Raw genomic sequence first — 21,754 nt, 5'->3', positions numbered from 1 at the left:
GTCATGCTCGTTTCTTCCACTAGATTGTTCTCCTGGAGGTCAGGGATCATATTTGGCCTTGCCATCTCTTGCGATAGCATTATTATTTTTTACTTAGTAAATGTGCCATCTGGGGCTTTGGGGGAATTTTAAAAACACCTCTTATTTTCTCCTCCCAAGTCTGTGTCCAGCTGTGAGCTAGACCCAAGAACTGCAAGGTGGGAGAGCTAATTATCACCAGAAATACAGTGAACAAGTTCAGGATCTAGACTTCCGGTTGTAAGCTAGCTGGTGACTCACCAAGAGGCTGCCACACTTTCTGAACCATGAGAGGCTTCTGCCTTCTGAAGGCTGCTGTGCAGGTTTATTTGCTGTGGTGTTTGCTGTTTGCAGGCAGACTGATTAGGAAGGTGGAATCCAGAAAGGGCTAAGTCATCAGTGCCTGATTCTTTTTTTTTTTTTTTTTTTTTTCTGTGTTGGGTCTTCGTTTCTGCGCGAGGGCTTTCTCTAGTTGCGGCGAGCGGGGGCCACTCTTCATCGTGGTGCGCGGGCCTCTCACCGTCGCGGCCTCTCTTGTTGAGGAGCACAGGCTCCAGACGCGCAGGCTCAGAAGTTGTGACTCACGGGCCTAGTTGCTCCGCGGCATGTGGCATCTTCCCAGACCAGGGCTCGAACCCGTGTCCCTTGCATCGGCAGGCGGATTCTCAACCACTGTGCCACCAGGGAAGCCCCGTGCCTGATTCTTTAACACAAAGTCCCCCTCCTCCCTCCTTGGGGTGGAGAGAGGCCTGAAGTAGGACTTGAAGGAGTTTCCCTCCACATGGAAACACGAGGCCTAAGAGAAAGGAAGTTCCTACCTCAAACTTAACTGTAACTTGAATTGAAATAAATAAACTTTATTCCAAAGTATAAGCACCTATATTAATTTTCACTTAAAATAGAATTGGGGGAAATGTTTCAAAGGACTAAATGAATAATGGGAATAGACAATAAAAATATGTACTGTATAATCAGATCTCTAGTCTGTTCAGGTTTAGTGTCTAATATGACAGAACTTCACAGATATTTTTTGTGTGTGCTATTTAGGGAATGAATGGTTTACATTTCCATATAATCTCCTTTTAGATAGTTAAGCTGCTTAGCTGTGCTCTGCCAGGACATATGCACCCCTGAAAGGTGTGTAAATCTGCAAGCATACATACGAATGACACATTTAAACACACGCACTTTTGTTGTAAGGTATATCCTTGCTGGGAGAAGAGCCCCAATGTAAGAACCATTTCATTGCTTGCTGAGGACTGTCAGTTCTATGTCCTTATATCTCCTCGGTGGGTCCCCTTACTGCTGTTGATTTCTTAGTTAAGTTTCTTATTGTTTCTTACCAGTATTACCCCCAAACCTCAAATCTTAGCCTCTTATTATCTACTTAAATATTTGCAAATATTTATTCATTACTTATTCTGTGCTGGGTGTAGTTGATGTAACTGCCCAAACAGAGCAAAACAAGACACTGTAGCCCCTTATTTGGGGAGGCCCCAGCCTGCTCCTTCAGTTCCACAGACACCAGAGTGACCCTTGCCCTGTTGTTCTGAGCACGGAGAAAAGGATGGGCTCCCCAAAAATAGATGTTCCTGAATTAATGAGTTTAGAATACCTGAGATTAAAGCACTAATAATGCAACTAAGGTAACCTGCAGACAGACAGTTGGGAAGAAAAATCAAGAAGGGGCTGTTTGAGTTCAGTTTCGTGATTAATGACTCCAGTGTAGCCTGCCATGCTCGCTTCTAGCGTGAAAACGGACGTGGAAGGTGTGTGTTTTGCTCAGTAATAAGGGACTAAAGATTCTAATTTTGGTCCTTCCGTTTGGTAGGAGAAACAGAGAAAGAAGTTGGACACATTTTAAAAACATATAAAATGTTAGTATATTTCAAGTTCACAAATGCATGATATTAAAACTTATGTAATGTCTGTTCTTTGGACAAAAATTGGGTATAATTTGATCCTACTCTCATCATATCCAAGATATGAGGGTAAAGCAAACATTTATGTTATTGGGACTACATATCAGCATATTCAGAAGGACTTTGAGTGCACAGGTATACGTGTATGATGCGAAATATTTCTAAAAGTTTACCTTTTAATAGCTTGCATTCACAATGCCTTGTCTCTAAACGTACACCCTCTCCTTCATGGCTTTCTCTGCATGTTTCATAATTATAGCATTTTTTTTTTTACTTTTTGTGTTTAAATAAACACAAGGACTGGAATTTTGCCTCAGGAAGCAAGGTTATTCATAATCTTGTCAAGTGAATATTACTTATTCCTTCAAAAATGTTTAAAGAAAAACATATTGACTCTGTATTTTTAAAGAACACCTTAAGTTTTCTCATGACTGAGTACAATTTCATGTGGAAAACACTAGCTATAGTTGTCTTCAACTATTTTAGAAATGTTTTTCTTTATTGTGTCTGCAGAACAAAAGCCAGTAAAGTGCAAAGATACATTTTCAAGCATTCTGATTGGATTGACCAACTATATAATCATTTAAAATAATTCAATAATTTGAAATGAATGCAAATTTGTTTTGAACTTCACAAACACATAACACATTCCAGAGAACATGCCACACGGTTTTCTCTTCTGCCTGAATTCTGCTTTCAAGTATCTTTATTTGCTTCACGGCTTCCTCAGAGCCCGCCTTCAGTCCACCCAAGGCTCAGTGGTGGGGCTTCCCAGGGGCTTTCAGAGAAGAGCACCTGCTGAGTAAAGCTATCCTGGTCCCATGTTGATAGCCCTCTGCTGCTTTTGTCCAGATTGTCTAATAAATCCACGAAGCCAAGTTAATGGCAAAAAAAGATGGCTCTTAAAAAATGTTATTACTGGTCTTCTTTGGATTATTATAAAATCGTATAGTTAGGGCTTCCCTGGTGGCGCAGTGGTTGAGAGTCCGCCTGCCGATGCAGGGGACGCGGGTTCGTGTCCCGGTCCGGGAGGATCCCACGTGCCGCGGAGCGGCTGGGCCCGTGAGCCACAACTACTGAGCCTGCGCGTCCGGAGCCTGTGCTCCGCAACGGGAGAGGCCACAGCGGTGAGAGGCCCGCGTATCACAAAAAAAAAAAAAAAAAAAAAAAAAAAAAAAAAATCGTATAGTTAGATGAGTCTTAAACCCCATTCAGTGACCCCTTGTTGCACATGAGGAAGCCAATACGCAGAGAAATTATCCTGCTTAAAATGTTCCTATCGAATATATTAAAATTTCCAAATTTGGGCCATCCAGTCCCTTACTGCCTCTTTTCAGTATTTGCCCAGATGTCTGTAATTTGTGGTTATGCAGAGACAGAATCTCAAGATAGTTTAATAAAAGAATGAACCAAGTTTCAAACTTTTATTGAACTGTTAATCATAAAAACAGTATTCTTGTAAATGCTGAAATAAGAAAACAACTGTTTACCCCATGGAGAGATAGCTTTGCAAGTAAAGATTAGCAAGATTTTTTGAAGGTAATGCTATTTTACCATGGCATTTATCTGTATTTCCCACTTTTATCCATCAGTGGTTTTTTGCTCACAATTTTTTCATTTCAGTTACTTAACCCTGCAGTTTTCCCCAGAAAACTCGTTAAGACTTCACTGGTAGCATTTCCATGAATTATTTGTTCATGTTATTGTTTCCACACTAGAGAGTAGTTTTAGTTCTTCCACTTAAACTATGCTTCTGCTTTGTATTAAATTCACACACCTCATCTTTGCCACTTTATCCGGTAATTTCAAGACCTAGTATCAAATAAGCATTGGTGGCTTCTTAAATCTATTTTATTCAGACATCTGCCTGATTCTTAAGGATGCATCTTTGTAAAGTTATATATATGTATTTATGTGTCTATATAGTTTGGCAGGCACACACCACATTTAAAAGAACAAAATTACCCGGGAGATTTCAAACATCTTCCCAAATAAGTTGTTTCTCTATTCACACGTCAGGCTACAAGTTTTATTTTCTTACAATACTGTCATTTGTCTTTCCAAGGCCTGAAAAAAAGGAAGAGTAAATTATGGAGCAAAGAATCTACACTTTGACTTTTTGGGGTGATTTTCCAGTCCTCTTGTTCCATATATTCTTTTATTTTAGGAGTTACTAAATGTCTTGTTTTTTCCTGTCTTGTTCATTGGGCAAACAGGGGTAGATGGTCCCCCTCTCTAGATAGGAGACGGCCTCCTAGCCCCAGGATTCAAATCCAGCATGCGTCTCCGGAGAATGACAGGTACTAGTCACTTCCTCCCCACAGACAAGTGGCTTCCAGAGGCTGGCAGGCCACCAAGTGGAGGGTAGCCAAGAGTCATGTGGTTACGATGCCTTCCTTTTAGGGGCCAGAGAGCAAGAGGTGGTGATTCCAAAACTAAATGCATCCATCTCTGATAAAGCACCTTAGAATGTTTCCTGAAGTGAAACTAGCATGCACAGGGCATGGTTTAAACACAATAAAGTTGGGTCCAGTGGGAGAGTTCTCTCTTAATGAGCATTTGTCTTAGGGTTTCGATTTTCTAGAAACATATTTAACTATTGATTTTGTCTACACTTGACTAAATTAAAATTCTCAGGTGCTTTAAAATGTATTAAAGTCTATCACAGAGCCTATTCTTTTGTTATACTGGTTGATGATCTGATCTTCATCGTCTTGTTTTGTTAATAATGAAGTTTAGGCTTTGGGGCATCTTCCCTGATTTAAGACAGAATACCTCGTTCTTATCTATTTCATGAATATTGTGTTTTTAAGCCAAATATTGTCCAGGGCTAGGGTCAGTCAACAAGGTAGGTTTTTAAAAATACCATCAGTGCTTTGAATCTACTTCATGCTGTGATGTCACAAGTGCCACAATATGTATTTCCGTTGCTTTGTTTTCCTTCTTGGGTGTTGTTCACCCACTTCTCCTCTTTTGTGATGGTTGTTATACGTAGGCCATGTCGTTTCCCAGCTGGCTACGAAAGGTTATGGGTGTTTTGGCTGCTTCTCTTCTGATGAAGCAGAAATTCAGTCAACACATGGGTGACATTTTATTTAGTATATTTCAATTTGAAAGAAAAACTAAACGCCATCACTCAGAGAATATTAAGAAGTCATCTTACAAATGTTGTACCCCAAGATGGTATTTTATGGAGGCTTTTTGAATATTTTATTATGCTTTAATCTTTAAGACCTTTACCGCTTAATATGACTTACGTATTTGGAATTTAAATCTAGTTCCTTCTACTGCTAACTGATTTCTAGGATAGAATTTATGGGACTAGAAAAATTAGTAAAATCTCCAATCTAAAAATTATTGTAAACTTAAAGTCTTTTCAAATAAGAATATAAAATAATAGTATAAATAAAATTTTTTAATGTGCATCCACATTGCTACTCATTCATTCAGCAAAAATATTTTGTGCGCTTACTGTGTGCACTATTCTAATGGCTAGAGTCACAACAGTGTTTAAGAAAAGCAGCATCAGGGCCATCAAGGAACTTAGAATTTCCTCTTATAAAAGACTTCTGGATTTCATCTTAGGTAATGATTGCTAGAGTATAAGACGATTAAGTGTGATGGTCTCTGTAGTGAATATAAATGTAAGTTTATCTGGGTTTAGGATAAGCCACATGGAAATCCAAATAGTAGTTTTAGTTCTTACATACATGAGATAAAGATTAGTTGAAGATTAGTTGTCTTTTAATAACATGTGAACTAATTATGTTATTTGATTTCATAGACTTTATATATAATTTTAAAGGTAGATTTTAGAAGCAGAAATAGTCCTTTTAGATAAGATTATTAAAGGAAACTCTTCCTAATACATAATTCTGAACATTTTACTTTTCATTATGATTTATTTATAAGTAAATTCTGTGTTCAACAAAAGGAAATACATTTTAAATGGCTTGATACTATGATTTATTACTGTTGGGAACAGAATGTTATTTACAATAAGTTTCTATTATTAAAATATATGAGTATAAGTGCCCATAAAAATGAGAGAGAAATTACTGCATCAGCTGATGCTAAATTCATAGGTAACCGTGGCAACCGTTCAGGAGCACAACACTTGCATTTCACCTCCTATTAGCTTTATTTACTCATTCAGAAGTTTCTGCCAATTCACAGATGAGGTGAACATGGCATCAGATTTGGAGACAGTGAATGTGCATAAGAATTTTGCCATCAGGTGACTTTTGCCCTAGGTCACTGGTTGCTAAAAAAAAATATTCTAAAATCAGTGACAATTCATATAACCGCCTTTGGATGTCCGGTATCAAAGCATATTTGATTATTTTGAAACTAACATAGTAATACAGTAAGTAAATATTTGCTTAAGAGAGCTCTCTAGTAAGTTGGAAAGCATTGAGTTGCCGTCTTATTTCACACAGTGCGTGTGTTCACACACACACACACAATTCTTAATGTACCATTTCTCCATAATTTAATTTCAACAGTAAGAAATCTTGATGTCATCTCAAGTGGTACAATAGCTTTATTTGGAATTAACATGGAAGCATGTTTCTCTAGATGGAGGAATTTTCCTAGAAGTTGTAGGATTTTGTAAAACAACGATGAGGAAAAAATACGTAAGTTTGTAACCCCAGGGAATGTTTGTGACTTTAAAATTCTAGTGAAAATTTTCTTGCAAAATTTTAAAAATATTGAAAATTTTAAGAATCATCACTCCAATAACAAAGTATTTCTTTGTAAATGGCATTATTTTAATATATAAATAGTAACTTTTATGAACCTGTGTGCACATAACTCTGTTATGAATCTTAGTAAAATTGAGAGCTACTTGTGGCTTCAAATTAACCAAAATTTGTTAGTGGCAAGTTAGAAAAAATGTATTTTAATATAGACCCCTGAAGCATTGAGGTTCTGAGTTTAGTGTTCACAATTGAATGAATCATCCTTAAGTGTGAAAGGCAAGTATAAATGACTGTTATTATTAATATTATTATCATCATCTAATTCAACTTTTTGGTTAATTTTTTTTCAAGAAAACGCAACATATTCTTTTTAAATTAAAAAAAAGTTTTGATAGTGACCATTCTAATAAAAGTGAGGTGATAGTTCTTACTTGGTACATTTTGAGACGTATGTTAATACTTCATTGGCTTGAAGTTACTGACTCCATTGTTTTGATTGAGAATGCTTTTGCATCAGTGTACATGATATTTTTCAGGAGGCAATTTATTGATGTGACTTAAATAAAATGGAAAATATTTGATAAAATAACGTTATTTTCCAGGAGTTTAAAGTATCCCACTGTGTTTAAAATTAATTCCTGAATTATTCTGCTAATCTAGTTCTAATTTCTTTTGCAACTTGGAAGCAGCTACTTGCCTATAGGAATCTTTATCCTTAAATATCAGGTGGTTTCTTTTTATTCAAAGTGGATGAATCTTCTTTCTCCATTGAAAATATTTATGAGATAAAGAAATTACCCACTTTTTCACTTCCAGAATTCATGATACTTGCCATGTAGATGTAGAGTTAATGTAGAACCACCTATAAATTCAGTGCATCACTAATCATTTTTGTTTGCTTTATAACAACATCCTTTATCATCTATGATTTTCAAAGATGTCCTTTATTTAAATGAATGAAACGTACCCCTGTACTGAAATACTTGGTGAGTCTATTTAATGGCTGTAGTCATATATATAAATATCAATAATAAACAAAAGGGTAAATATATCTTAATTGTATGCATCCATCTTCACCGTATGTGAACATTTCTTATTTAGGTAGATTCTGTTTAAATTTCATTTTTTCCTTCCCCAAATTATAAGGGAACAAGATGATGGAGATTTGCATTTCACATTAAGCCATCTGGATAGGCAACCAATATATAGACAGAAATATTCTTATGATATCAGTGTTAATTATAATTAAAACATTATGTGGTAGAATTTATTACATTTTCCCCAAAGCAGACTATATTTTCATTTTATTAGCTTGTTAATTTGCCACTTTAGTAGAATTGTAGTATCTTCAGAAAAGTTTTATCTATCAGTGTCTTCAGGGAGTTGCTCTAACCGAATTTAGTTATAGGTGAGGAAAGGAAAGTGGCCCAGAAACAGATTTTAACAATTGCCTTCTCTTCATTAGTACATTTTATGAAACTTCACACTTAATCTAATAGAGAATAATCATTAAAAATGGAACTTCCAGAAAATTAGACTTAATTAGGAATGCCCTCACTTTTTGATCATTACTCTTGCTTCCCTTTAATAATACAATAATTATTGTTATATCTTACGTTTGAATATACCTTTATAGCTTTTAAGGACCTTAATTTGTGCCCTGTGAACTGGGAGGCATCAGGCCAAAATCATACAACTGTAAGTTGCGAAGTAAAAAAAAAAAAAAAACAAACTCAGGATCTCTGATTCTTGCACATCTACACCAAAGAAACATTCTTTACATGTAATAAAATAATGATAAAAAATTTTGATTCAACAGAACACATGTTAAAACCCCAAATAACTAAGACATGCTGGAGACACTGTCACTGTTTCGTTTGCTTTTGTCTAAGGATCCCTCCAACAAACATCATCATTCAAAGTCACCAGATGGCAGAGGGGGTGGGAACCTAGGGCCATGGGCCACGACGGTGCCTCACCTACTGACTAAGACCCATATTCCCTTGGACAAGTCACTTAACTTTCCTGGAACTCATTTTCCTCATCTGTAGATTTAGGTGGTTGTAGATGGACTAGCTGAATTCTGATGGCCCTCAAGACGCTAAAACTGAGTCCATGCTGCCTGGTTGCGTCATGATGAACATGTATTGGGCCAGTAATGATGACTGACGCCTCGTTATGCATAAGGCAGTAACCAGAGGGCATTTCTTATTTATGGTATCTTATAGGTTTTACCAAAGACCAGAAAACAATGCCAAGTTTTATGTCTAAATTTATTTGATTTGATGTAAGCTGAACTGTATAAACCTGATTAGGTTTTTACCTGTAACCTTTTAGACTCTCAAATTCCAGTAGAATACTCAAAATATTACTTTTTTAACCACCTAGCCAACATATATTTATTGAGAAGCTACTATGTCCTGGGTGTTGATGTTACGGTAATAACCCAAACACAATTCCTGCCCGTGAGGAACTTAGGAAAGAGTAGTGTAAGGCAGAAGGTAGTTCCTTTCACTGTGATCCATTTTATGATCACATGATCAATAGTTTGAGGGAAATAATACAAGAATATAAATTGATGGTTTTAACCTCTCCTGTTTACGTATCATAAGACCCTCTTCCAAGAAAGAGCTGTGTTTAAACATACAATATATTCATAGCTGTAGCTTAGGATTGGGGGTAGAAAGGATGGTAGGATTTTCTATTTTCTTCTCTGTTCTTGCTTTACACTGAATTATTACAATCAAGTGAATGTCATTTTAACTCAACTTGAGGATTCTTTTAAGTGGTTAGAAGAATTATAAAGGCATGTCCTTTGTAGAAATCTTTAGAAGAATCTTCAATAAAGTACGTTTCTGTGACATTTGAAGAGAAAAAAAAGGGCATCCATAACAAGAGGGTTAAACACTAAAACAAGGACAAAAGTTAGATGCATGAACCTCTGCCTGAATATTTGTCATCCAGTTATGGGACATTGAGTTTGATACTCTTACACATGAATAAGAGTCTTTATCTTCAAGAAACAAATATATATTATTATCATTTTAAATCATACTTTTATAGCATTGATCTCTTCCTATGTTAAGTAATGCTAAAAGCACTAAATCCCTGTTCTGTGTAATACTGCAAAAAACTACAATACAAATACTGAGTAATACTGAAATATTTAGAGTTAGCAAATCTGTAAGGTGATAGTATTATTATTGCCATTTTGCAGGTGGAAAAAACTGAGGCCCAGAGAGGTTAAGTAACTTGACTAAAATCATCCAGCTGGTCAGAAACAGAGTAGACATCAAAGCCAGTTTGGCTCTAGAGTCCGTGCTTTCAGCTACTATGATCCAGCGTCATTTATGCCACAGATGCAACGCGTTCATGGACATTGAGATTATAGACTCTTAGTTTGACGTGTAAGGACCATGTGAGTGAGAGCAAATGACTTAACCCCTCTAAGCCTCAATCTCTTTATTCTTACAAAGGCTGAAAGCTTAGTACCTCCTTGTTGGATCGGTGAGCTTAGGTGAGAGAATGCGGCAAGTTCTTAGTAAATATTAGACACCGTTAGTATCGTCATTATCACCATCACCAGGTACTGTGACGATCCGCCTTGCATCCAAACCCATTAAGTTGAGGGATGAGAAGCGGAAGAGATGAAAGTTTTATAGAAGAAATAAGATCTCGGTTGGGTCTTGACGGACTCCTAGAAATTACTAGGGATGGGAGAAAAGCAGAGAAGTTCTAAAAGATTCTTGTCACCTTTCTGCTACCGGAAGGTAGAAAGTTGGTACAAGGGCCTGCAGGTGCTTCTCGTGCCTGCCCTCCACCCACGAACCCTTCTCTCTCTCAACACTTTCCTTCCTGGTCCACTTACTGTCGCCTGAACATTCCAGAGCATCTTCCTGCAAACTGCAATCCACCCCTGTCCCCAGGCACCCTTCCATCCCCACATCTCTGAACCCCCTTTGCCCTGGTTGACTGTTCATCGTTGCTGTTGTTAGCACTGATCCCCTTCTGACATGTTATACAATTGACTTGTTTGAGGGTTTTTTTGTTTCTGCCTCTGTCTTTGCTTATGGTTTGTCTTCTACCACTAGAACACGAATTGCTTGAAGGCAGAAATTTTGTCTGCTTTGTTCACAGACATATTCCAAGCAGCTAGAACAGTGCCTGGCATATATACACATGCAACAGATATTTGTCAGTGAGCGAGTGAGTGGGTGAAAACCCTTCGTGACCGCGAGCTTCATGGGTTGACCTTAAACGCTGGGTTCTCGCTTGGCTGTCACTCTTCTGAGAGGGGACAAGGGACTCTGGCTCTCCTGGTCCCTGGGCACTCCTGGGGCCAAGCATAAATTTCCCCGGATGATATGGGAAGTTTAATTTCGAGCTCAGGCCCCAGGGTCTGCAGACCTTCTTCCTCTGCCTCTGCCATCGCCCCGCCCTGAGCACCGCCTGCTCTGCACCTGCCGCCTTCCCTCTGCTTCAGGAGGAGCTTCTCTTCCCCACGAGCTCTGCGCTGAGGGCAGGCGAGATCTCAGGATGCTCCTGCACCCCGCGGTCCCCTCTCCCGACCGCACGATCGACAAGGTAGCTAAAAGCTACCCCCTAGAGCCGGAGGGAGTACCTCCATGCCCCAGCCTGTGCCTGGCATTGTGGGCTCTTCCCTCTGTGAACGAGGGTGCACCCGGAGGGCAGGCGCCAGAGTCAAGCCCTGCACCCTCTTTGCTGGACAGTGTGTGACAGAAGCAGCTCAGGAGCCGGACTTAGCTTCTAGCCCCGGCTCTGCCACCGGCCAAGTGGCCTGCCCCCGAGCCTGCTTCCTCATCTGTGAGGTGGACCCCTTCCCGAAGGATCATCGTGACAATAAATAAGGCGGTGCCTCCCTCAGCCCTGGCCCAGAATTCTCCTGGGGAATAGCCTGATTTCCAACTAGTCAAGGGACGTGGGAAGGAGAGATGCCCCTCCTCTGTCGCATCCCTTTTGTCACCTCAGAAGCGAGATGTCAGAGTCATGAAAGTCTCAAGAATACGCAGCTGGAACCCAAATTCTAAACCCAGACTCTGAGTTTGAGGGCAAACTCACGTGAGCCGAGCAAGAGGCAGCAGGGAGAGAAAAAGGGGCGGGACAAGCTTCCCCAGAAGCGCACGCGCCCTGTGACGCAGACCTGGCACTTAGATGCGCATCCCTGTGCCTGGACCTATGCTGGATGTCAGAGCGTCTGGCCTTAATAAGTAAAAAGAGTAGAGACAAGAGACTAGATCTTAAAGTTTCTCATCACAGGAAAAGAAAATTTCCAGCTAGTGGTGGTGGGTGTTGACTAGGCTTATTCTGGTGGTCACTTTGTCATATTCACAAATATTGAATAATTATGTCGTACACCTGAAACTAGTACGATGTCATATGTTAATCATGTCTCCCCAAAAGTCAGTTTTCTCCTTAACATTGTTGGAAGGAAGGGATATCAGGAAATGAAAATAAGGATAAATTGTAGACAATCAATTATCAAGATAAACTATAATGTTTTTTATGGTGTCTCTGTTTTGTTTTAAATAAGTGAGTTTCTTGACCACAATGGTTTTTTTTTATTTCTTTCAAATGTATTGTAGTCCAGACACATTTTAGGTTGAATAGACATACGTAAGCTGCCTTGGGGAGATAAACTCTATGTATAAGCCTAATTTCTATAGGAAAATGCATTTTGGATTTCAAATGTTCGATGTACATACCTACTTTTAGAACATAGAGTAAATCCGGAACTTTATCAGTTCTTTGATTTGTGACGTGTGATTAGGTTTTTAAAATGCTACATGATTGCAAAAGTATCTTTATGACAATCTTTTAAAGTAATTTGAATAGTTGATTTTTAAATACTTTTATTTATGTCAAACACGTTTCCCTAGAGCATTTTTCTTCTCTTTTCTTCATAATTTTGGGGTTTAATTTTGGCCCCAGTTTAATTTTGTGAAAAAAAGCATAGGAGAACATCTTTGTAGCACCAAGTTTCTACCTGTCAGAGTGGAGGGCACTTCCCCGTGTGTGGTCTTTCAGCACCTAAACCATAACTGTCACCACGTTTATCATCACTGCATTTCACCATTGAGTTTGCTTCTTCCCCAGGAAGGCACAGTTGCCAGCAGGAACCCCCATGACATCAAGACTGTAGACTTAACGCATCTACACTGATGGGGTGTCAGCTTCTGTGTCTCCTGTTGGGAAACCTGTGTCTTCCACACAGTACCAGTTCTGGTTTTTATTTTCATTTTATTTTTAAAAGTACGGGCTGACAAAACCATTTAGGTAAAATAGTTGCCATTTTTCATGTCTATTGCTTTTATCACTGTATGAGATGACCGTAGCTTGATTCATCATATATTTTGTATTTCTTTAACATTTCATTCCACAGGCACTCCAGAAAGTCTGAAAGATCTAGCACCCAAAAACAGACTAGGAAAGGCACTGCCTCTGATGCAGAAAGGTAGGCTTGGTGTTGTGCTGTGCGGCATCTTCTGTTCACTAAGATGTTCTGGGGCGCCTTCTCTGTCATTTGACATGTGCTTAAACACAATTGTGATGTTTAAAGACATTCCTGTAAAGAAATCTCCTATACGGGAATAGCCTCATTCAAAAAATGAGATGGGTAATTTGAAGGCAGCCCTTAAGTCTTAGGGCTTAAGAAAAATCTCATGCATTTCTCTTAGTGATCATTCCGATTACTAAAGAGGATTAAATCCAGTGCATTCCTATATACATATTAAGACATCAGTATTTAGTTTCTGAAATCATTGAAATGTTACCAAGGAATGTATTACCTGAAATATGCAAATATTTTGAGCGTCTGTTATTTATCTGAATGATGCCAACTTCTTAAATCTCTCCTCTACGAATGGATACTCTAAGAGTCTACTTGTAATTACAACCTAAGATATTTGCTGAGTTGATATAGAAATTAAGGGATTACTGATCTTTTGTTTGCAATTCATTCATTGCCACCGATTTTTAAAATACTTTTAGGTACAAGATACTGACAGATTTTTTACGTAGCTGTAAAAAAAAAACAAAAACAAAAAAACCACCAAAAAATCCAATTAACATATATCCACTCATCCAACCAGTATTGAGAGCATGCAGGGTGACATAGTGGTAAGTGAATGCGTGCCTTCAAGTGTCACTCCTGCCATAGAGGTGTGCACATCGTACAGTGAGAACACAAGGAAAAGAGGTGACTGCAATGAGATTAGGAAATAGGTCATCAACAGGTGGCACTTGACCTAATCCAGGTGTATGAAAGTACATGTGAAGAGCAGCGTGTTCTGTGAGAAGGGAACAGTATGAGAGAACACTGGGCCTTGACATATCCTCTTGAGTTTGGGGAAACCATACCCATTTGGGGAGGGAAAATAGGATTCCAATCAGGAGTTGGGAGAGAGGGCTGAAAACAAAACGGGAGAAATCCTTAGAGGTTGTTATAAATGACCTCGTGTGCCATGGTGTAGCATTTCAGCTTCTACCTTATTCGTCCATGAGCCACGGACAGGCTTTAAATGTGAGAAGTAGATGATTCGTTTTGAGTTCCAAGATTATAGATGACTTTAACAACACTTTGGAAGGTGAATTGAAGAACCCAGGTGTAGATGCCAGACACCAGCTAGGCTGTTACAATAGGCTTGGTCGAGAGGGAGTCTGTACACTTCAGTGATCCATGCAGTTAACGAATATGTACACCACTATGTGTTACTTTCAAGGAATCAAATAGACAGCAGCAAAAAGGGGAGCTTCCCAGAAGACATTAACTCTGAGATGAAGTCAGAAAACTGAGTCGGTATTAGTCACATCAAGGGTTGTGTGTGAAGAGGAGATGGATTGGTTCCTGGCTAATGGTCTATGGAGATATCAGCTGTTTAGGGAACTTAACTTACAATGGAACAAGAATCCTGAGGACCAAAAAAAGTGTTGAGTAGAAATTCAGTTTTACAGGAGTTGGATGGATGGATAGATAGATAGATAGACAGATACATACATCCATCCATACATACATTGATGGATGGACAGATAGTTACAGGTAGAGGAAAAGAGAGAGAGAGAGAAACAGATAGATGGACAGACAGATGGATAAATAGATAAGATACATACATACATACATACATACATACATAGATGGACAGACAGATAGATACATATAGAGGAAAGGAGAGAGAGAGAGACAGATAGATGGACAGACAGAAAGATAGATGGATAGATAAATATTGATACACACATACATACATACATACAGGTACAGAGAAATAGATAGATAGACTGATGGATGGATAGATAGACAGATAAGAAGAAAGTAATGAAACAACACTGACTAAGTCACTGTATATATATTCTTTACTGTCAACCCAGCTAATAGCTGTCTCTTTACCAGCATGTAAATGATTTTAAATCTTCAGCCATCATTCACAGCCCCCCGAGTCATATGCACACACAATTCCAATTATTTTGACAAGACTGAAAATGTTCCTCAAAGTTTCATATTCTTTATATTCCATTCAGGCTTCTTTAATTCATTTAACAATTACTAGTTGAGTGACTGCTGTGTGCAGTTTCACAGTTTCAGTGGCTAATGGCAATAAGATACTGTTTTACAAGATGTTAGATGATTCTAGAGTCCACTGCCTATGCTTACCTTAGCTTAGCATCTGCCATGCAACACCGAACACGTCTGTAAACACTAATCTTCCCTCCCGTAGGAGCAGCAGGGATTCCGCCAACTCCTAGCCCCAAATGTTTGCTTAAGGACCCTATTCGTATTCCTCTTACCATTACTTACTTTGCTGTAGGTTGGATATAGAAAACTCAAACCTTTTAGGTATGCGGATTTGATTATAATTAAAGCTCTTTGTTGATTTTTATTCGAGTGTAAATCACATGCCTGGCTTTTGAGTGAATTGTTGAATAGCTAGTTACAAAAGAAGTGGCCTAGGTTTACGTTAGCTCTCGTTTGTTTAGAAGGTACCTTGAGGTGACGTGTAGCTACAGACACATTATGAATGCTCCGATGCTGATTCTTGGCCTTCGGGAGTTGACTTCTTCCCCAGAGGAGCCCCAGCACACAGACACACCTTGGCCTCTGGCAGAATTTGCTGTGATGATCATACTTTTTGAAGGTCCTTTGTTTGACCTCAAAAAATTTGACCTTTTGAGAAACAGACTTGTAGGAAAATATTTTGAAAGATACGGTAACCAGTTCCAGATAGAAGAAAGGCAGAACCTACTTCTGACTTTGGTGCCTCACCATTGAAATAGAGCTTCAGACCCTCGGAAGAAGCTCCTTAGTAAATAAAAGTGTCAACTTTTCACCCTCATGTAAGGTGAGCTTTGTGGATTGCTGGCACCACTGCACGTCCTGTTCTGAGGTCTTTTCTTCTTGTGGAACTTGCTCTCTGCATCCTAACTGGGGGGTGTGGGGTAACAACTGGTATTTAGAATTGCTCGCGTATGCATTTTTTGTTGTGCTGGCACTCCGGGAAAAAGTCCGTGTAAGCCTGAAATGGCCATGACGGGAGGAACCATGGTGACCTTAAATACCACATGCATGTCTGTCCTTTAACAAGTAATTAAAAGAAAAAAAAACAGAATTCTATTTTTAAGCCGCAATAGAAGCAATTCACTGCAAGTCTGCTTGCAGCAACAGAAATGTCTAACAACCTAAGGTCTGGGTGGGAAATGTGTTTTACTAAAGTTCAAGTCACAACACCTAAGACTTTAGGTGAAGAGAGAAGACGTAGGTTGAACTCAGTGGTGAATATCTAGCAATGGGTTTGGAGATGAACTGGAGTCATAGTCAGGTTGGAATTCATACTTTGCTCTAGAACCCTCATTATTTTTGTTTCAAATATATATTATGTATAGACATATAAAGCAGAGTAGATATTCAATCAAATACCATTTTCCGTATATTTTGTTCCTATAAACTCTCAAAAACCGATTCTATTAAATCTTGTCAAGCAATTTGATACCTGCACAGATAGTTATATTTTGTTTTACAAGATTAGCAATACATCCAGGGATGTGAAATTACCATGTTTCATCTCATGATACAGAAACCAATCCTGTCCCAAAGGCAGAAAAAGGAGCAGTGTTGGCGCTTCATAGACCTGCGTGGGTCCTGCCTTTATCATGTTAGCTCTTTGCCTGCAAGTCACTCTGTGACCCCCAGTTTTTCCATCTATAAAATAGGAACAGTAGCACTTCTTAGAGCTGTTGTGAGAATGCAAAACAAAAAGAGGACACGTGTGTATGTATGTGGTATGCATGCATACACACACACGTCTATACACGCACATACACACTAGTGGCTGGCGTGTGTAGACGGCGCCATGTGGATGCCCAGTGAGAATAGCTGTTACCGTCATTCTCCTTCTCTCTCACTCACTGCCCAACATGCTGGTTTATGATCTCTTTCCCTCCGACACCCTTACATCCTTTAGCACATGCCACTTCATCGAAAAACCTGGATTCTCTCACGTTTCACTCCTGTACCTCAGCATTTCTTGATTAACCCTCCTTTCCTCTTGTCTGAAACAAACGCTACTTGTTTCCACCTTCTCTTTCTCCAAAGCCTTGCTCGTCTCTCTCCAGCCCTCTGCATTTTCACTTTCCTCTGCTTCCCCTCCTGTGATCCAGCCCTGCTGCCACCCTCCTCGGTTTTCCCCAGGCAGAGTAGTTTCTCTGTCTCCCCTTGGGCCCACGCTTTCATATTGGTCATCGTTTGGCTGGTGGCAGAAACTGTTTTGTTACTGAGTTACTTTTAGTTTGTGTCAAAGGAGAAACAGCCCTGGGGCGAAATGGTTAACCCCCAACAGGACGCACTGGTCTCCCGCCCTACAAGCTCGTGGCTTGGGAAGATCTGTGTACCATTCATCTAGAAAGCCACTTATTTGCCCTTGAAATTGCTTTTTATATTTGTGCCATTTAGTTTGGGGCCACGCAAGGGCCCCCTAAATTATTCACGTTTCAAGTTGCAATTAAGAAGTCCTTTTAGTGCTTATGAATTACATTAGGAAACGAAGCAAGATTTTAGTGAAATTGCAAGATCCATGAATTTTCTCAGGACTAGGGTAAAAACTGTACTATCCAACTTTCAAAGCAAGTATTTTCAAGTGTATTTTGTACAGGAGTGCTGAAGTTTATTCTCATGATAATGGCTTTTAAAGAGTAATAGATAGAAACTCATTATTTATCGTTGGAAAGGACTTGATCACACCTTGGTCCTTCCCACATAAATTAATTCTGTAGAGTTGAGTTCATGTGAGAAGGCAATCCAGAAGGAATGAACAGTTTTAATATGTGTTGTCAGTCCTTTCTTCTATTAATTTTGAAATCGTAGTGACCGTCCAGGTTTCGGGATCTGCCTTAGGGACTGATAAAGCATTAAACCAGAGCTCAAGAAGATAAAATGCACATTAAAGACCTAAGCTGTACCTTTTTATGCTCTAAAACATGACATTTTCCCATTTTATTGTTTGGAAATAGAGGAGATATCCTGAATCAAAATAATTATACCTATGAAAACCATTCTACTTGAGAAAAATTGTCAATCTGTATACAAGTTGAATAAATCACTCAATAATTAATGTACTTCCTGTGATCAATATGGATTCTTGACTCTCACACACTTTAAATTACTTAATCGAATTTTATAGCATTGTTTTCAAAAGGATGAAGTGTTATTTCTTGGCTTCTGTCACTATGAAAAGTAATACAGATTAGGTATTTTAAATGTGAATTTTATTTAAAATACGTACTGAAAATGATGAAAAAAGCAAAAACGTGTCTGCTTTAAACAAGCATATATATATATATATACATACATATATATAGTCACATATAAAAATCCATTTTTAATTCTTGGTCCTTAGTTCGGAAATTGGCTTCATAATAATTTTGAACACTATATTAAGATAGCTGTCAATGTATGGACAAATATCTTTTCAGCTACTTTTATACATCAGAGGACATATTTTTATCCATATATCAACCATCTGCATTTAGTCAGTTCAGAAATGAAGCATTCCCCATCTTACTTCATCATTTTAATTTGTTGGTTTACTTAAATCAACCTTAGAAGACAGCTTCCCTTTGCTACCTATTTGGTATGGACTTCCCTGTTGCAGAGATAAATTATGAACATTGTAAAAGTACACCCAGAACTCACCAGGGCATTGCTTCTTCTGGAAGGCAAGTGCTTGAAGCGTCCCTGAGTTCACTGTCCTGATTGTGTTCACTCATTCAAATCCAGATCTCTCTTCTGAGCTCTGGTTCTCTGTGCTGCTGTGTTCTAGGCACCAGAGATGCAGCTCAGTAAGAAACAAGAGACAGAAGTCTTTGCCCCTGTGGGACTTGAGAGGCTTGTTACACTGGAGGAGTCCAGACAGGCCCGCTCAGAACCACCAGGCGTGCACGTTCGCGATAACGCATCAGTTTGATGTGAGGTCCATTTCAGTAACTGTGTGATGGGTTTGCTCCTGGGTTTTAAAATCACTGTCTTGTAAGAGTAACCAGGTTTTCCTTGGACAGATGTGCTGGTATCAAAGTGGATGTGACCTGCTGACTGAAGATCTTTTCTGACCCTAATGTTTTAGGGTTCTCCCACCATGTCTTTCTAGAAGGGGATACGCAGCCCCGAGAGCGACTGATCAGCTAGTCCTTAGGGGAAAACATCCCGCTCGCTCCCGCTCGAGTGAGCACCCTAGTGTCAGAACACTGTGTTCTATGCACCACCTTGCCCCCGGAGGGTCGGCGCCACCTTCTCCGCTCCTGACAAGGTCGCTGTTCCGTGTCTGCCTCTGGGTCTCGGTGTAGTGTTGTACCTTCCTGAGCTCTTGACACTGTCACTCATTATGACACCATAGTTCTTAATCCTTTCTTTGTGACACTTAACCTCTCCACACCCTCCCTTACCTGCATCTACTTTCACTGTGCTGGTGGTATTCTCTTCTATACTTCCTGCCAACTAGCCGTCATCAAAAATTAAATTTGCCTGTGTTATGTCCTTCCATCTGTTTGTGGCATATTCATATATATATTTTTTTAATTATGTGAAATTCTGTATAAGAAATTACCTGGGATTCAATGTGTACTTGCTTTAAAAAGTGTAAGAGGAATTAGAAAAAAAATGGAAAACTCTCATCTTTGTTCAGTAAAAGCTGAGAGTGTTTTAAAGTTCTTCAGTTAAAAAAAAAAGAGTTAGAATGCCAGCAGATGGAGGTCAGCTTACTTTCATACAATAGTGATGTATCTTCACGCTTCTTAAATTTGTATTTGTAATTTTGATCTTTTCACCAGGATAGTTCATAGGATGGGCCCAAGGTTATTTTTATAAACATCTTTTCAGATTTTTCCTATTTAAACATAAAGTGCGAGGGAATGGTAGTTTATAAAAGTCTGCAGCCAGAACTATTCTTATCACTTATATGGATTTAATTGTAGCAATATAGGCAACAGCCTTTCTTAAATCACTTACCCATGTTGTTAAGATTCACAGGCTGTGAGTAGATATACTAGGTCCAGCACTACCAAAAATGGATACCTTAAGAGAAAGTCACAACTTCATAGAAAGTTAATGAAAAGAAGTACGTTCCATTCTGCCCAGTTCAGGAATTCATTCTGCAGAACTCTACGTGGCAGACGTAGAGATCTGTCTCTTGTAGCCCCTTTTGGTAATATTGCTTTTACACACGTCGTAAAAAGTACTTGATTTTGCTTCCAAAGGCCCAGTAGGGGTTTTACGTCTGTTTTAAGAGGAACAGTAGGAAGGAAGAGATCCTTGTCAGGCCCTTTGGGATTTCATCGTTTCGTTTGCCCTGCTTTTTCTCCCCACAGAGTGCACCGGCAGGCCAGCCCGACGCAGTCCCCGCCCGCAGACACAGCCTTTGGCAGCCCCCGTGGCAGACAGCTTCCACAAGTGCCAGTGAGGAGTGCAAGTGCAGAACAAGGTATCCATAGAGAGAGCACTGACCAAATCTCGGATTTGAGAGCTACCTCTTTTTATACTCCTTCTATTGAAAGAATAGTATTTTGATGATACGTAGTGTGATGAATCCTAAGAAGTCAAGTGTCTTAGAGTTTTATTCCCGGCACCAAGTTCTAACAGTTCGTGGCCTATATGCTGTTTTTGCTGAGTGAGTGAATGAATGAAGTTTAGGTGGTCAATTAAAAGAACCGATTGAGCCCTAGAGATACCTTTTCCAAAGGTGCAAAGGAAGAAAGTAAAACTTTAAAAACCTCAGTACAATGTGGTATTTTATGTGTTAAAGGAAGACGTTTTGAACCTTGTCTTAAAAATATTTTTAAATGAGGCAATCGTATTGAAGGCTTTGCTAGTGTTTTTTTTTTTATTTTAATTTACCTGCAATATCTTGTATTTTTTATAGAAGTTTGATGGTGAAAAACTGACTTAAAACACACATTTTAGTGTTTTTTAACAGTTAACATCACTTAAGTTTCCCTTATTTGAAGCATGTACACATTGTGTTTTATCTTCCTAGAAAGAGAGATGTTGGGGCGTGGGCAGGTTTTAGTGGAAATTAAATTCACTAAGCTACCTGGCCTAAGAGGATTTAAATACCAGGTTAAAAGAGTCACTGTTTTCTTCATGTGACCCAAGGTGCTATCCCATTTCTCAGTAAGTGAAATGATATGTTATCGGTAAATGTTATCACATAAATATTACCAGAGATTTGTTAAGCGGTTTACTGAAATACTGTTTAATTTGGGGTTGTAATATGAACGCAGTGGACTTCTATTTAAAACATGTATTGAAAGTCTTCACCCCTATGAAACAACTGAAAGGTTAACATTTTGCATATTTTTCTCAACAGTGTTGGTTGTTTCTGATGTAAAACTTGATATTTCCTTCTGTATTGAGGGTGCTGGGTATGTGTTTTACTCAATCAAAGAGCTTTACTGGGTCTAAGAAGATAAATACATTGTTTCGAAAACTGATCAGGCAGAGTTTGTACACAGAGTATTTGGTTATAGAAAAATTAGTGTAGATTTGAGAAGTATCAGCACATTGACAAAAAAAGCTGCTACAATAAATTCTGGATTTGTATTATTTTTTAAAATCAT

The 21,754-nt window shown here is 38.9% G+C and overlaps 1 protein-coding gene across 50 annotated transcripts in view; it reads left to right on the top strand.

Annotated features, from left to right (window-relative positions):
* Positions 1-21,754, top strand: part of RIMS1 (regulating synaptic membrane exocytosis 1) — a 471,679-nt gene that overhangs the window by 333,233 nt on the left and 116,692 nt on the right. For 16 of the 50 annotated variants that reach the window (XM_067011361.1, XM_067011345.1, XM_067011358.1 and 13 more), the window contains 2 exons: positions 13,044-13,115; positions 20,507-20,619. In XM_067011361.1, the coding sequence (XP_066867462.1) occupies positions 13,044-13,115; positions 20,507-20,619 (185 nt within the window). Of the gene's footprint in view, positions 1-4,156; positions 4,241-13,043; positions 13,116-19,266; positions 19,450-20,506; positions 20,620-21,754 lie in introns of all 50 variants that reach the window. The other 34 variants (XM_067011363.1, XM_067011347.1, XM_067011356.1 and 31 more) reach the window with 5 other exon arrangements.

Source organism: Kogia breviceps, chromosome 13 (genome assembly GCF_026419965.1).
Source record: "Kogia breviceps isolate mKogBre1 chromosome 13, mKogBre1 haplotype 1, whole genome shotgun sequence".
NCBI lineage: Eukaryota > Metazoa > Chordata > Mammalia > Artiodactyla > Physeteridae > Kogia > Kogia breviceps.
The sequence above is the reverse complement of the archived record's forward strand: the minus strand, read 5'-3'. Positions and strand labels throughout refer to the sequence as shown.